Here is a 17,040-nt window from a genome sequence, read left to right as displayed (position 1 = left end):
CTCTGTGTAGCCCTGGCTGTCCTGGAGCTCACTCTGTAGACCAGGCTGGCCTCGAACTCAGAAATCCGCCTGCCTCTGCCTCCCGAGTGCTGGGATTAAGGTTTGAATGCTTTTAAGGCTCGTGTTTTACTGAGTGAGCTCTCACCCTATCCTCTCAAACGATTACTCTTCTAACCATTGAGACAAATACCTGATTGACAGTGTCTTCTGAATATTTCAAGAAACAAATGAAAATATGAGAGTCTAAACCATCTGACCCGAGAGGGATTTTCCATCAGTCAAGAAGCTGCCGTGTCTCATCGATGGCGGCTGGACCTGAGCTGGGCTACTGAGTTTCCCATGATTACCTAGTAGAAAAGATGACTGAACAACAAACCCGTACTTTACTATTTACTCTTTTCTGATTTGGGGGGAGGGGGACGGATATTGACTATGACAGAACATTTCTGACCTCTTCAACTGTTAAACTAAATTTCCAGTTGAACCCAGTTCACTTCTTAGGAATGTATTGATATAGTCTATAGAAATAGAACTGTCATTTAAAAAAAAATGCCAGTCATGCACAGTGCTGACAGAGCTTTTTATTTCATGAAATCCAACTTATTTCTAGCATCGGTCTTAGGAGCGTTTTATGTAGAACAATTTTTTAAAGGCAACAAGAATCAAATCATGAACAGATAGCTCCCTCCGCCAGGGAGTTTGAAGTAACCCAGAAAATGAAGTGAAAATATCCTCATGAGTAGAGACAGTGACCGAATGCATAGTCTACAATGAAGATGTTTGGTGCATACTACACAGGACACAGCTGTTTCTCAAAATTTAAATGTCAGGGGTTAGTGATCCAGCATGAGTGATCGTCAGCCCCACACCTGGGCAAACCTCAACGTACAGCCTTCATCTATGCCATCTCTGAATCATCTCTGTTCTTAGTCAAGAACCACCCCGACCCAGAAATAAATCTAAGGTGATGGCCCCAGAGCGAGTTGCAATTGCCCTCTTCTGGGAACAACAGGGGAACCGGCACAGAGAGGTCTCTGACTCTAGAGTCCCTGCGCAAGATAGACCACCGAAAACTCTAACAAACATTGCAGAGAGAGTTTGAGAGACAGAATGTTGTACAAGCTCGGAATTAATCTATTCTCTACAAAGCCAAGAGTGAAGATAAGAAATGCATTCCCGAACCTAAAAGAGGGACAGAGACCCACACAGATGTGCAGTGTTTGTTCCCATCCAATAGCATGCCTGGAGAAATGGATTGATGCTTTTTAATCTCTTATCAAGACTGTTTGGTTTTTACCCTAATTTATAATGCAGATGAATTAGAATAGTGATTCATTCTAACTCCTGAAACAAAACCGTCAGCCCAAATACAGCATGCATCTTTAGACAGTAAGAATCTTGCATGCACGGTTTCTCTCCCTCTCCCCCCTCCTCTCTCTCTCTCTCTGTATATATATATATATATATATGTGTGTGTGTGTGTGTGTCTGAATATTTCAACAAGCAAACAAATATAATATAAGGGGATTGCAAACTATCTCACCCCAGTGACCCCAGTGGTATTTTCTATCAACCAAGAAACTGCCATGTCTCACTAAAGGCACAGCAGCTGCTTGTGGACGTTGTACATCGTGGTGCGCACTAGGCTCCGCACCACGATGTACAACGTCCACAAGGAGAGAGGGAGAGGGAGAGGGAGAGGGAGAGAGAGAGAGAGAGAGAGAGAGAGAGAGAGAGAGAGGAGATGTGGTCTGTGTATCTCTTTGACATGTTCCAGTTGTTTCAGACTCCCTAAACATTTGTAGCACAAATGCCACAGCTGTATTTTCCAAAGACTGAGGGCTATTGAAATATCACATGTCTTTTAGGGGGAAAACATCTGTAAAGGCTTTTACTAGATCATTGTTTCTCAGGATGTATTGTGTATCAGACTCACCTCTTGAGCTTATTAAACCTCAGGATGGTGGAACTAGAGGTTCAGGTAGTATGGGGAAAGGCTGGAGAATTTGTGTTTTCAGTAAATCCCTGGTGGTGCTGATGCTGGTGGCACAGGGGCCACACTAGAGTTCACTGCTGTAAGCTCCACGCGGTGTTTCTATGTTTTCTAAAGAGCAATGGGACTTACAATCCAGTTTCCATCCACATGGCACTGCCTAAAGTCTCCCCGGGGTTGTTTCCAAGGATAATATTTGAGAGAATAATTTTTTATTACATCTACTTTCTCCATCATACAAACAGTAGCAGCAGGCAGCCAAAGAACCCTTAGGACTATTTGCTTAGCATTTTGGTTTTCTGTGCAGGGGGAGTGGATGTGTTTCCTAATCGCACCAGGATTGTCATCTACCTAGTGTGTCTTCAGATGCACTGGATCTGTGACCCTCCCCAGGACAGGAGTGGTGCCGCTGGGGGTAAGAAAGCCATGGCTACATGTCTCTCCCCAGGCTGTCTATCTCATCCAGCAGGAAGTCCATGTCTTCCCGGCTCACTTGAGGGCTGATGACCACCTGGCGGAAGAAATTGACTTTCTCCCGGTGGGGCTGGTAGCCCAGCATCAGACTTCCCTTCTTCATCATTTTCTCCTTGATGGCTGGGGCCACCTACAAGGGGAGAAAGGACATGGATGAAACCGGATGGCCTAGCACTTCACCTGTTCTCTCGTCAGCTGCTGCGTCTCTCAGTCTTGTCCCAAGGCTGACGTAACAATAATGCATGGAGAACTTGTAGCATATAGACACCAAGTTGAGTGGCTGTGCTGTATTAGCTCACCCTTGGCACCAAGGGGAGGTGGTGGCAGCATCCCCTGGCAGGTGAGGAGGGTCAGGCTCGGGAGAATCGTGAGATCCCATTCTGATGCTGGGATTAATTATTCTGCTCAAAAAACAACTCGGGGTAGGAAGGAGTGCATTTCAGTTTACAGGTTACAGTCTATCATCAAGGGCTGTCAGGGCAGGAACTCAATCAGAAACCTGAAGCAGAAACCACGAAGGGACACTGCTGGCTGGCTTTTGCTGGCTTATTTGAGTGCTGATGTTTTTTTTTTTTATACAGTCCAGGATGACCTGGACAGGAAGTGGTGCTGTCCCTAGTAGACTGTACCCTCCTATACCAACTAACAATCAGGACACTCTCCCTGGCACTATTCAATACAATCTGGAAGATCTCTCAATTGAGACTCCCTTCCAGGCTAGGTCGAGTTGATGGTTAAAGCTACCTAGGACATGGGATCCTTACTGAACCAAGGTTTGCCATTTCAGCTCTGCTGGCTGGCCAATGAGCTCTAGGGATCGCGATAGGCCATGAGCTTTGAAGGATAGAAGATACGGGCAAAGAGGATAGGTGTGGAAACAGGACACGAGGGGGCATTCCAGTCAGAAGGAAAGCACAAGAGGGATGTGTCTCAGAGTGAGTGGTTACTTGGCAAATTTTTTTATCTGATAAAATGTATCTCACACTTTCCTTGTACTTGTGTTACATCTGCTTACCAGGATATATAATTTAGTAGGATGTACACACACACACACACACACACACACACTGTCTGGCTCTGCTGTCATGGCCATGCCTGGATTGAATGTTGCCGATGAGTCTCCATGAGTGTACATTATAGGATGGTAATGGGTCGTGAGTTATCTGACCTCTATTTAAGAGAAGCCTCACTTAAGCATTTGGAAAGCCCCACTCAATGGACAAGAAAATAAAACAAATGTCCTTTCAGTCAAAGATGAGGAAATAAAATATATATAGTTGTGCAAGTATAATGGGAAAATATTTATGTAAAATATAAAAATTACAAACAAAAATGCCGCATGATTATGGATCTGTTCTTTTTTGTTTTAGGATTTTATTAACACTCATGGGCTTAAGTAGGGAGCTTCCCTGCTTATATGTATGTACATGGATATGCATGTATCATATGTGTATGTGGGTGCTCACACATGTAACATGAACTTTTTCTCATTCAGATATCACTGTGTGCTCTTAACATCTGGTCACAACCCCACTTGGTCACCACATAACGTAGAGCAAGTCTTATGTAGGCTTGTGATAAAGCCACATTTTTTTTTCTATTCAAACAAGCTATCACTGGCTACCTGTATGTAAACTGAGGCCGTGATAGAAATCCCAGCATGGTGCCAGCAGCGATCAACATTAGGAAGGCCTTGATCACAAGGGCCACATGTCTGTCAAGGAGAGTACAAAAGCGTCCTGTTCAGAGCTAGCAGCTTGTGATCCTTGGATGCTTTTAGGATCATGGCCCCTTTCAGATCCATTGCTATGAGCTTGCAGTTCCACGGCACAGATCAGCTCGGACTCCCTGCCAATTTGAAGCACCTATATTCATGGCTTCAACCTAGTTTTGTTTGTCTATGCCAACTTACTTTTCGGTGCTTCTGTTTTGCTCTCCAAGGAGGGCATTTCCTATCCCCCACTTCCCCCCATGGAAAGCATTCAGGACTCACAGTCAGCTTAGGACAGCACTGAAGCCCTGTGAAGCTGTTATCAAAGCGAATCTGTCAGGCTGCCAAGCTTAGAAGCAAATCAGAAATATTTTTTGCCTTAACTTCTTCTACCTTTTCTCTCTCTCTTTCTTTCTTTCTTTCTTTCTTTCTTTCTTTCTTTCTTTCTTTCTTTCTTTCTTTCTTTCTTCCTTCCTTCCTTCCTTCCTTCCTNCTTTCTTTCTTTCTTTCTTTCTTTCTTTCTTTCTTTCTTTCTTTCTTCCTTCCTTCCTTCCTTCCTTCCTTCCTTCCTTCCTTCCTTTCTTTTTTAGAAAGAAGCAGGGTGCATGCCACTACCACATGGATGGAGGTCAGAGGACAATTTGTAAGAGTCCATTCTCTCCATCTGCCAACCAACATAGGTTGGCAGGCTCAGGAGCAAGCATCTTTGCCTACTGAGGCGTCATGCAGCCTCAGAAATATTTTCCAATGTAGTAAGCTGTAAACGCAAGAGGATATGTTTTAATATAAAGATGTTCTGGAGGTTTAAATTTTTGCTCTTGCATCAGGCACAAAAAATATATATAGGTTTCCACGGGCAACGCTCTTGAAGTGGGAAGCGAAAGGAGTGTCCCAAGCTCAAGTTTGTTTCTGGTTTTCTGAGATTGCGAAGAAATAATAAAATATCCCTGGGTCCCAGAGAATGAGTGGAGAGAGAGTTTGACAGTACGCAGGGAATTTATTAACCTGTCAGTGAACTCGAAGATTAATTCCTAGTAGTAGTCACTACCGGGCCCATGGTAAGGGCCTCATCTATCCAGAAGTGTGGAGTGGGTAGGAAAGTCTGGAGGACCCTCACAGCCAACTCCCTATGGAATCTGTTAGCACAAATCTTCATCATAAAGGTAGCAGTCAGTACTCTGAACATTTTGCCAGTTCTTTCTGCTTTGCATTGCTCATTTTGAACTAATTGAAAAGCGCCCACATGTTTACAGTGTGGAGACCGGAATGTTTTCCTTAGCAGTCAGATTATCACCCGTGTGCTTAAACACACCAACGTTCTCCCTTTACAAGGCTGTAAGGCCCAGGCCGATACTGGGCAATTCAGATCCTCCCTTTTGCTGGCAGCAGCAGGGGAACACTCCTAATCTGGCAAGATGGAATATTCACAGGAAAAGGAAAATATGCGCAAATGCAATGGAAGTCCAGGAGTCTCACACCTAAATGGGGCACGCATGGCGGAAAGCAATTTGGCGGGGCTGAGATTGCTTCCTGGCTCTCAATTATTTTCCCTCAGCTTTTCCTTCAAATTGTAAATCAAATTCTTTCCCTTGTGCCTCAGTGCGCTTGGTTCTCGCATCTTAAGTGGGGGAGGACCCTGACACTTCCATTTCACTGCATGGCTTCCCCTCCTCGTTTCCATAGGATTTCTGTTTCCCTCTGTACATTACGTTCCAGTAATGATTGGGTCATTTCAACAGCATTCTGTGGTTATCCTGCTACAACACAGGACATTTAAAGGTGCTTAAACAGAAGGGAGCACGAAACAAACAAACAAACAAACAAAAAAATGACTCTCTCCAACCAGGTGTAACCATTTGATAACAACTGGCCTAGCTGCTTCTCAGCCTATAAGGAAAGATGGTCATATACAGACAATATCTTTTGAAAAAAAAATGTGTCCATACATAAAACTAACACGGATATGAATCTATGGGTGCAGAAGATGGAGGTTGGAAGATCAAGAATTCAAGGCTCATCTAGGCTATATAAGATCCTGTCTCAAAAAAAAAAAAAAAATCAAAAGTAAGAGGCTGGGAGAGCTGGCTCGGCAGTTAGAGCACTCACTGCTCCTGCAGAGGACCCAGGTTTGTTTCCCAGAACCCACATGGTAGCTCACAACCATCAATAACTCTTGGAGTTCCAGGAATTCTGACCCCTTGGGGCCCTTGCACCAATGTGCATAATGGATACATACATGTAGATTTAAGACACAAATAAATCACAATTGATAATCTGTCACAAAGAAAAAAAAATGTTTTCTCTAATGGAGTCTGACTGGCTACACAAACCACTTAAGGACAAGTTCCATGACCAGCAGAAGATGCCAACACAAAGCAAACTCAATGGTGATTTTGGAAGATTTTTTTTTTTGTCTCATAATGCTTTGTCTGGGCATCTTAAAAACTTTACATATCTTTTGCATATATCTGTATCTATATAGATGTCTTTCTATAAGAAACGGCAGACATCAGCGGTATGGGGTGTTACCATGGCAGCCTCCCTACAATGAACCAAAGTGTAGCTTACAAGGTGGATTGTATAAAAGACAAGCCATTGTGCTCCAAAGCTGTTAAGTACTCACATTAGGAACTACACCATGCATTTCTTAAAATTAACTTGCTTTTAACCAATTTTAATTTGTACCTGGTCTCCTCCCCCCTAACCCCCACTCTCCCCCGCCCCTTTCCCTCTATGAGCATCTGTTAAGACTTGAATCTTCAGAAATGCTGAGAAATCCACAACTTCTGATTGATTTCTTCCCCTCAAAGCATCGACTGCACCTCATTGTTAGGAGAAGCCTTTGCACCTTAGCGGGTTTTCGACGTGGAATCTCCCGACTTGCGTGCGCAGTGACTGTAGGATCTTCCATTCGGGCTCCAACCTTATTTCCAGTCCAGACAATGTGAGCTTACTTGTAGGAAGTTGGGACTATCATTGGTTACCTTGACAGTATTTCTCAGTGGTGAAGCACAACTGAAATGAATTAGGGATAGGAACGACTTCCTATGGTTTTCTAGAAGGGCCTGTGTTTGCCTAACTTGTCAGCATACAGGCCTATTTTGCGAGTGAATAAATGACCATGAAGTCCAAGTTCAGAAGTGGCTCCAGGTTGCCAGGCTCCCCTGGAATCTGTTACTTAGCTTGCTGTCACAGGAAGCTTGAGAATCAAGTTTCCTACAGGTGTTTGATGACACAGGTCACCTGCCTCAAGATACCTGTCAGAGCACTGCATTGACATCTAGATGGATGTGCCTGGTGGGCTGTATTTCTGTTTACTAAGGAGATCAGATATACTTCATATGAGTTTGGGAGACACTGAATAACAACGAATTCTTGCTAAAACATCTGCAGAGACGGAGGTGGGCATGCTAGGTAAGAGATGCAATCTTGAGAGGGGAAGGGTGGGGAATGAAATCTTTTGAATTACTTACATCAATTTGCCACAAATAAAAATTTCAAAGCCGGAGAAATTTGGAGAAGTTAGTCAGGTTGTTTGTCAAGGGTAAAACCTACTTAAACATGCCCCAGAAAACAGTGAGCATTTTTACTCTGAGTCCTTGAAGAGTCAATTTTCTCTCTCCAATGTATCTATGGCCCACATCTTAGCATCTCTCTTGTCTTAATTCTTTACCTGTCCCTGCTCCTCTGCACGGTGTCCTTGCCCAGATACCCCACCCTATAATTTAGAGTTGAGATATATCCCTGTAAGTCTCTCAAGCTTAAATGATACAAAATTGGTGATCTGTAGTCCATGAAATCACATGCATCCAAACTATGGATTCAGCTTGGCAGAACAAGAAGAAAAAGGCTACATTGCCTCTAGACACGCCTCTTCCAACTATGAATATTTTTAGCCTAATTTCTCCCAGGTACATCTGAAAAGTCAGACTAGCATGTGCCTCCATTGAAAAGAACTGTCCCTCCCACTCATGCTTTCTTTAACACAAGTGAGCAAGTCCCAAAATTAGGAGTCTGGAGTCATCGTGTCTGAAGGAGGCAGTTAGCTTCACATGGTGTTTACACCATTGAGACAATTCGGGCAGACATGCCAATAAACCTAATGTCGGTCATAGATTTGAGGCCAGCTAAAATGAACAGTCATAAAAACAAACCAAACTGAACCGAAAGCTTTAGCTGAAGAATGGACACAATAAACAGCTTATGCCCTCTATAAAGCAAAGCTTAATATTCGTTTGTGTTCCAGTAGCCAGCTGAGCTGTGAGCAATCCAAGAGGTGTTGGGGGCCAACACCAGCATTTCAGCCACGTTCAGAGATGTCCTTTGTGCGCTGAGAGGTGAAGTGCATCTCAGTAAATTCCAGCAGAGGTAGGAAGAGTGGCACAGGGCTTGGGAAAGTGTGCTGGTGGCTGGGGTGATGGTCAAGTGCTCACCACAGAACACCATGAGGACCTGAGATTGGATCCAGGTAAAAACCAACAAGAGTGGGGTGTTGGGATGTGCCCACAATTTCAGAATGTGGGAGGCAGAAACAAGAGGATCTCTGCAGCTTGGTAGCAGGCTGGTATTGTCAACCTGGTGAGCTCCACAGTGAGGGAGGGAGAGAGAGAGAGAGAGAGAGAGATCCTGCTTCAAAAACATAATATGTGGGAAGACATGGAGCGTTGACCTCTAGCTACACACACATACATGCACACACACATGCAATTGCATGTCTGCGTGCACACACACACACTCACATTTGTTACACTTGCATACACAGCACACTAAACCATTTAAGATGGCTTCAATGACTGTGGAGAGCTACTTGCATTTAGCGTTCCCAAGATCAGGACATTAAATAACCCACAGGTCTTGCCATAACCCCACCCATGAAGGAATCCCATTGTCTCCAATGTCCAAGTGTCCTTGTTCAGTAAGTGACAGCCCTGATGCTCTCGGTCCTTCCTGGTTTTCCCATGACTGACTAACATTGCTGTGGACCACAATTATAATAGCTAAACTGAAGGGTCAGCAGGAGAGGAAGACAGAGTTGAAAAGGGTTTTTATGTTTCTCAAGGATTCTTAACATCATCCCTTAGAAATGGTCTCTCCTCTGGAGAGTGAGAAAGCAAGAACGAACCCACATTCCCCCTGTGTCCTGGGGGTGATGGCCCATTATCCCTTCCCAGGGCCCTGGCTATGTGATCACAGACAAGACTTTTCTCCTCAGATTGATGCCTGATACAATAGGGGAGTGAGCGACGATGAAAGGGCAGAATTAAAATCTCACCCACAGAGCTGGGGAGGTCACTTAGAGCCCTGGGGTCAAGCCCCAGGAAAGCAAGCAAACCTCAGGGAGAGAAGGAGCCTTTGAGGATGGTGCTAAGGAGGATGAAGAGGCTCCGTCAACTTCCTGAGAATGGCATCTGCCTCCATCATCGCCTGAAGTGAAGTATCCATGTGCTGAGATTTTTTGGTGACTGGCTTATTCCATGCCAACAAGCTTCTGACTGCAGCTGAAGCTCTTTAGGGCATTAAATACAATGCCTCTGTCTGGCAATGTAGGAGCGAATGTGGGTGACACCCTCGAACCATGAGCTAAAATAAGGCTTCCTTAAGTTACTTCTTTCCAGATTCCTGACCCACACAATATAGAGCAGAAAAAGAATGTTAACAATGGTGACATTTATGAACAGGTAAAATGATCCCCAGGGAAAAGTGACTGCCACCAAGCAGATGACCTGAGTTCAGTCTCAGGGACCAACAGGGCTGGGGAGAGCAAGCTGTCCTTTGACCTCCATACATGCATTATGGCAACTGTACACACACTACACACACACACACACACACACACAAATAAATGTGATAAAATTATTAAAAATTAAATGGCTATAGTTAGTAACTTATGAAAAAGAAATTACACCTGCAACATTAAGTTCATAGTTTGGCCTACAACCTCTACGTTTAGGTACTATCTTTTCAGTACAGGGGGGGGGGGTGCAGAAGTGTGTAGTGGAGAGGCAGGAAAGACAGAGAAGCAGATCTGGAGATGTGAGGTGATGAGGAACAGCCTTATGTGAGTAGACTGCACTGCCACCTAAGGCCATGGTGAAGTCTCAGCCCAGACTGCCACCAGGATCAGTAGTCCTGGGTTCGTGGCCCTACAACAGCAGGGGTCTGTGTCGACATCAGATGTCTGTGGTCTATGCTACCACCTATGGCTTAGGCAGGAAATAGAGGCGGGGCATCTGGGACAGCGAGGAGACTCTGGGATAGAGCCATGCAGGAGAATCGCTGGGAAGATATAAGGAGACGGACGCATGGTGTGTGAGCACAGGTAACCAGCCGCACCTGCACACAGGAAACCAGGTGAGGGGCCAAATGTAGGTAGTGACAGGGTATCTGAGGAGTCCCAGGGAGGATCCAATACTGATGGTGTAGTAGAAGCCAGGGGCCTCAAACCAAACCAGTGACTCATTGCAATGAACACTTGCAAGTAAAGCTGACTGGGCAAAATGGTGTACTATATGACACACTGGGACACACCACGGTTTTAAGCTTTGTTCTTGTTGTTCTTTATTTGTTTTTGGTTTTTCAAGATAGCGTTTCTCTGCATAGCCTTGGCTGTCCTGGAACTTGCTCTGCAGACCAAGTTGGCCTTGAACTCAAAGATCTACCTGCCTCCTTATTTTTATCTATCTATCTATCTATCTATCTATCTATCTATCTATCTATCTATCTTCTACCCACCTATCTATCTATCTCTCACCTATGTTTTCCTTTGTTGGAGGTAGTTTACAATGACAGGGGGCAGATATGGAGGGCTGGGGAGATGAGTGGGATTGGGGTACATGATGTGAAATTCACAATGAATCAATAGAAAGTATAAAAAAACAAGAAAGTTTATAAAAACAAAAGTCACTGTCTTTTCTCTAAGTTAGTTCTTGGTTATATAATAATAGTTATCATATAATAATATGTAATATTTATACATTAAAAAAAATAATTTTAATCAAGTCATTTGGACTGAAGAGCTGCCTTCTACCGGACACTCCGACTTCTCCCCTCTGGTTGTTACTCGCTAGGTAAGGAAGCGCTTCCAGCGCTCAGCCCTGTCTGTTGATGATGGAAGAACTCGAAAGGGCATTTTCTCTCATGGCCCTTCCTTTTCACAGACACACCACTACAGTCTGTAGTGGACATGTTCAGTATTTTCCTTTTTACATATTTTAAGGCCTGCATCTCCCACCATCGCTGCAGTGGCCAGGACCACATAAACTCTCAGCAGACACTGTGAGTGCTCCTCGCCTGTTCTGATTTAATGTGGACGGAAGCTTTTCATGTTTAACATGTATTAACCTAATACACCAGCCAAGCACACGCCAGCACGTACTGCAGGTGACTCCCCTGCCTCCCTGAAGGTTTGAAGGTCACGGGAACTGTATGTTTAAAGTCAATCTCTAAGGCCCTCATTCTTTCTTCATGCACTGAAGTGGGAGGTAAATTGTGGATTACATATTTTTTAGTGTGTTCAGAAACAGGCGGGGAAATGATGAAAACTGTACTTTAAGGCCCGCTTTTTTCTTAGCTTCTAAAATAATGGGCTCTTCTGAATGAAGCCCTAAAACTGGAACCCAGAGGAGAGGCCATGTGCAGCTCTGGCTGGCTCATTCATCTCTCCAGACAGCGCCCCCAAAACACTACATAAATTGTTTCAACCTGGGTGAATGGATTATTGTAAAGATTCCTGAAATAATCCTCTCATCTTTTAACACAGCTCTGACCCAGTTTGGGGAGTAGCTTTGATACTTCTTCCCGTTTCCCTGACTTCCAGGACGAAGGGTCAGACACATCTGCATTTAACAGGCCATGTTCATCTCAGGGCTCACAAAGGGGGTCAGTCCTTCTTTCAAAAGGAAATTGAAAAGAATATTATGAGGCCTCATTTCAGGAGATGCTGGCTTCTGTTTTTATAACCAGAGCTAACAGAGAGCAGAGATACAAACCCACAGCCCTGTCTTGGAACAGCGCATTGATTGGAGGAGAATGGAGACGCGGTGGCTTAAGTGGAGTTTGCTTCGGTATGAATGTATGGATGGTTCACAGATCCGGGACTCTCACTCCAAAGGAAGTACAGACCCATATGGAAGACAGGGTGGGGCTGGAAAGAATTACACAGGGACAGCCTAGGCAGGGAGGAATAGGGTGAAGACAGGGGACCTTACAGGAAGTGAGGACGCTTGAGCGTGACCTGTGGGAGATGCTATGGGCAAAGTGCTTGCTGGTTAATCAGGAGGACCTGAGTTCAATACCCAAGGACCTCCATAAAGATGGGACTGGGACGGTGTGATTGTGATCCCAGTGCTGGGGAGAGGGAGTAGTGGGGGCAGGGGCAGGATGATCCTGAGGGTGTCTGGCCAGGCAACCCAGCTGAATTGGGGGTCTTCAGGCTCAAGGAGAGACATGACTTGAGAAGATAGTGTAGAGAACTGATTAAGGAATTCCTGCTTATATTCTGAATGATAGAAAATTGGTGCATTGTGAAATTTAGAAAATTTCACCAGTTTGTGAAATGCCTGAAACTGTGCATCACAGCCTTATCTTATGTGAGCAAAGATTAGAAAATAAAGCTCGAGCATTCTTTGCTGTGTGAAGAGGCTCCGGTGTTTAAATGATGGTCAGTCTTGACTTGACTGACAGCTTCTCACCCTCTTCCCCCAAGCCATGACTGCACATGTTGCTCTGTGTTCTCTTAAATGTCTGCTCCGCAGTCAGCTTGCCATTGCGGTGACAAAGTACCTGAGGCGGTACTCTTTATAAGATACTGAGATTGCCTCCCCATGTTCTTGCCTTCCCTCTTGGGCAAAATAATGGCCCGAGTCTTTAAGAACTACTTTCTTTCCCTGGATAACACAACTCATTATCAAGTCTCTCATATGACCCTAACGCAGGTAAGAACACTTACTCTCAAGTGATATGAACAGAAATAGGGTCACAGACTTTAGCAAAATAAGCTGTTGAGCCTAAAGAAACTTAGATCGCATATGGAGAGGGCGCTGTGGGAGTAAATGAGAAATGTCCCTCGCTGGCTCATGTGTTTGAGACTGTCCCCAGTTGGTGGCGATATCTGGGGGGAGGTGATGGAGGGCAGACTTGTTGGAAGAACTATGTCATTGGAGGCAAGATTTGAGGTCTTGTTGCCTGGCTTCACTTCCTGTTCTCTGTCTCTGCTTCCTGTGTAGATGGAGTTGTGATCTCTCAACTTCCTGTGCCTGCCATGCCTCCTTCAGAGCTGTTAGGGACTGTCTCTATGGAACCATAAACCAAACTTTTTAAATAAGTTGCTTTAGGTCATGATGTTTTATCGCCGCCACGGAGCAGCAGTTGTTGCAGTAGGTATCATTTGCAGAGTAGGCAAGGCTACCTGGACTCAACACTCATTTACCCTAATCCACCAACAACGGGGTTTGACATTGTTAATGGAGACAGCCCTCAGCAGTCCTGTGAAGTGTACAGGCAGTAGTAGTCTACCATGAAGATGGCATGGAAGTCTTGACTTCAGAATCCAGTCATTGAAAACCCTGAGTCCTACAATCACTAAGATGTTGGGTCTGGAAATTTATTTTAGCCAATTGATCCAAATATGGGAACCTCCACGTTAAAGAAGCACAAAGAGTCTGTGATGGGCACAGGGTTTTCAATGCCTCCACTTTCATGGGGGTGGGGTTTGGGAAATAGCCCGAGGCTCATCCTTGGACAGGGAACAAATAGGAGGGCAAACACTTTGTGTACAAGCACATCTCTCATTCTCTGTTTTACTCTTCCCTCGTCTGAGAGAGAGTCTGGTCCTGCCCATAAGACTTCCTACAGTTAGGAAGACCACCATATTACAACAACAATTCAGCTGGGGTGAGGGAAGAAAATGAACATTGAAATGATGGTGGGGGGTGTTGAATGAGCTAGACTCAGAGGATTTATCAGAGGATTTTCTGTAAATGTGGTGCTGTGTTTCTTTTGGTGTTCTTAGCAGCCATCATTGCAGGGGAGTGGGAATAAAATGGTATGAGATATTTTTAAATGATTTACTTTTACACCTCTGTGTATGTGTGTGCATGTCATGTGCGTGCAAGTCCCTGGAGAGGCCAGAAGAGCGTGGTGGGTCTCATGGAGCTGGAGTTACAGTTAGTTAGGAGCCAACCGTTCTGGGTGCTGGAAAGTGAACTCGGGTCTTCTGGAAGAGCAGTGAGCACTGCTCTGAATCCCCGAGTGATATTTCCAGACTCCTACAATGGTATGTTTGACCATGGAAAGACAGAAGAGTCCTGAGACCTTCTGTTCTGAGACAGCACTGCTTGGGTTAGCATGCATCCCCTTCCTATCCCCTCAGGCTATTCGTGGTAGCACACACATCGTGTGAGTGCTTGAGAATACATGGATGTCTACAGCAGATGCCTTTCCGGTCCCCACAGGCTTGTTCTGCTCCTCAGATGGAGCTCTTCTCCACAGGGGTGAGTGAGTCACATGACAAACAGGTTACGAGGCTAATCAATCAGGATCTGTTGTGTTCCTGAAGACAGACAGACCACAGTCATAAGCAAGCCATCCTTCCTCCCAGGGTTTTAGCATGGTTGGTCTAAAAATCTTGGATGGTCTAAAAATCCTCCCATTGATAAGCCTCTAGACCTCAAACACTATATCCATACATATGCATACATACATTCACACACACACGCAACACACAACCCGACAGACAGACACACACACACTGCAGTCTCCTTGACTACTGGCAGCCATGAATGACCTAACTCTGCATAGATCTGTCAAGATTATGATGTGTTCGTCTATCTGAATAATAAAGAAGGAAGGGAGGGAGGGAGAGAAGAAGTGGGATGTGGAATTAAATTGAATTGGAAGCACACACTCATATTCATTCTGGTAAGGGATAAAGTCATATCAACGCATACATCTCTTTGGACATTTTTGCAAAAAAAAAAAAAAATCTTCAAATCCAATTTCTCCTGAAAAGGTAGCTGCTGTCCTATTTTTCTGAATCAAATTAATGTGTCACTATTTTTAAAACATTATGTTATCACTTTGTGCATTTGCGTCTCTGTATGTGTGTGTGTGTTTGTGTGGGTATGTATGTGTATATATGCCTGCCACATGAGTGCAGGTGACCTCAGATGCCAGGAGAGGGTGATCTATCTCCCTGAAGCCACAGTTACAGGCAGCTGTGAGCCCCTGACATGGATGCTGGTTTTCTGGAAGACTGATACCGCGCCATCTCTCCAGTCCCAGATTTAGTCTATTTTATATTTCCCCCTTTCACCTATTTGTCCTTTCTACATAAAAACCAGGTGGTTGGGACTGACTGACTGTCTCCTTTATGAGGTCTGTGAGTGAATGTGGTCCTGATTCACTGAACCAGCTAGATCGCTGGGGTCAGTAATGATGGGTCTCTCCAAACTTCCTGCCAATCAACAGAACTATTCTATGACTTCAAAATGCTTCCCGTTAGAGCCACCTCAACAGTATTTACAAGGACAGCCTCCCAAATGCTCAGCCGCATGCAGACCTCATTTACTCATCTGGGGATGGGGAAAGGGAAGCCAGTTGGGGAGGGATGCTGCTTCTACCTTCCCCTGGGCCGGAACAGGGGCACAGAGGCTATGGATTGACTCAGAACGCCATCTAGTGAAGGATAAGGGGAAGTGCAGAGAAAAAAATCCAAACTGGATCCTGATTCAATTGCCCTTTAGGACTACTTTAAATCGGTCTGAAAACAGTGACAAGTGTGACTTGGAGGTGCTTACCTCTAGTGACAACTACTCAGGGGGCTGAGGAAGGAGGTCAAAGGTCAAGTTCAAAGCCAGCATGGGCAACTTTGGGAGACCTTGTCTAAAATAAACAATCAAATAATCAGCTAAATAACAAAATCTGTAGGAATGTGTGAATACTCTCATAGGGCTTACAAGGTACCAGCTTCAATCCCTAGGACTGTCCTCTGCTCCCTGAAATAATGATGTGAGCATGAGGTGGTGGTGGTGGTGGTGGTGGTGTGCACAGGGAACAGGTATAGTTCAGAAGTCACAGCTTTTGTTTGAGATAGGGTCTCTCATTGGTCTGGAACTTTACAGGGGAGCCAGACTGACAGGCCTGGCAGCTTTGGGGGAGCCAGACTGACAGGCCTGGCAGCTTTGGTAGAGTCACCTGTCTCTGCTCCCATGTCACAGCACTAAGACTCCATACTGGTGACTCACCTAGCTTTTTACGTGGGTTCTAAAGGCAGGTCCTTGTGCTGGTTCAACACGAGCTTTACTGGCCGAGGTGTCTCCAACTCCCCAGCCTTGTGAGCTTTAAGCTACGGAAGAGCCACAAAGCACGGTGACTTTAGCACAGACCAGATTCAACAATTTATCCTACCCACCTCTCGGGAGAGGTAGACCAGCGCGCTCTGGTGTTGGCATCTCTGAGACTGGAGTCAGCATGGCTACAGTTTCCTCCCACAGCCTCCATGGTGTGAATGGCACATAGGGACCTGAGGAGGTGGATACCAGGGTGCCAGTGTTTTGAAGCAAGCCTCAGACAGCCATGGTGGTCTGCAGTGAAGAGGCCCTTGGGCAAGAGATCCCAGCTATCAAAAAATTAAAACTTGTCTGGCCTCAATAGTTTCTATCAGAAAAATCAGTGCCAATTGCACCTGTTTTGCAGCATGCCACATTCAAATGGCACTCAATAAGTACCACACCATTCAGTAACGAGTGGGGGCAGCTAAAGTTTTTAACCCCAGGAAGAGAGCTGAATATAATTCAACATTCACATTCTTTTTTTCTTTTCTTTTTCTTTTTTTCTTTTCTTTTTCTTTCTTTCTTTTTTTTTT

The 17,040-nt window shown here is 44.9% G+C and overlaps 1 protein-coding gene across 1 annotated transcript in view; it reads right to left on the bottom strand.

Moving 5' to 3' along the window:
• Positions 1 to 2,191: 2,191 nt before the first annotated feature.
• Positions 2,192 to 17,040, bottom strand: part of Gadl1 (glutamate decarboxylase like 1) — a 167,839-nt gene continuing 152,990 nt past the window's right edge. Inside the window, exon 15 of the mRNA XM_029481848.1 lies at positions 2,192 to 2,597. Within this exon, the coding sequence (XP_029337708.1) occupies positions 2,424 to 2,597 (174 nt within the window). The 3' untranslated portion in view covers positions 2,192 to 2,423. The remainder of the gene's footprint in view (positions 2,598 to 17,040) is intronic.

This window comes from Mus caroli, chromosome 9 (assembly GCF_900094665.2).
Source record: "Mus caroli chromosome 9, CAROLI_EIJ_v1.1, whole genome shotgun sequence".
NCBI classification, from domain to species: domain Eukaryota; kingdom Metazoa; phylum Chordata; class Mammalia; order Rodentia; family Muridae; genus Mus; species Mus caroli.
The sequence above is the reverse complement of the archived record's forward strand: the minus strand, read 5'-3'. Positions and strand labels throughout refer to the sequence as shown.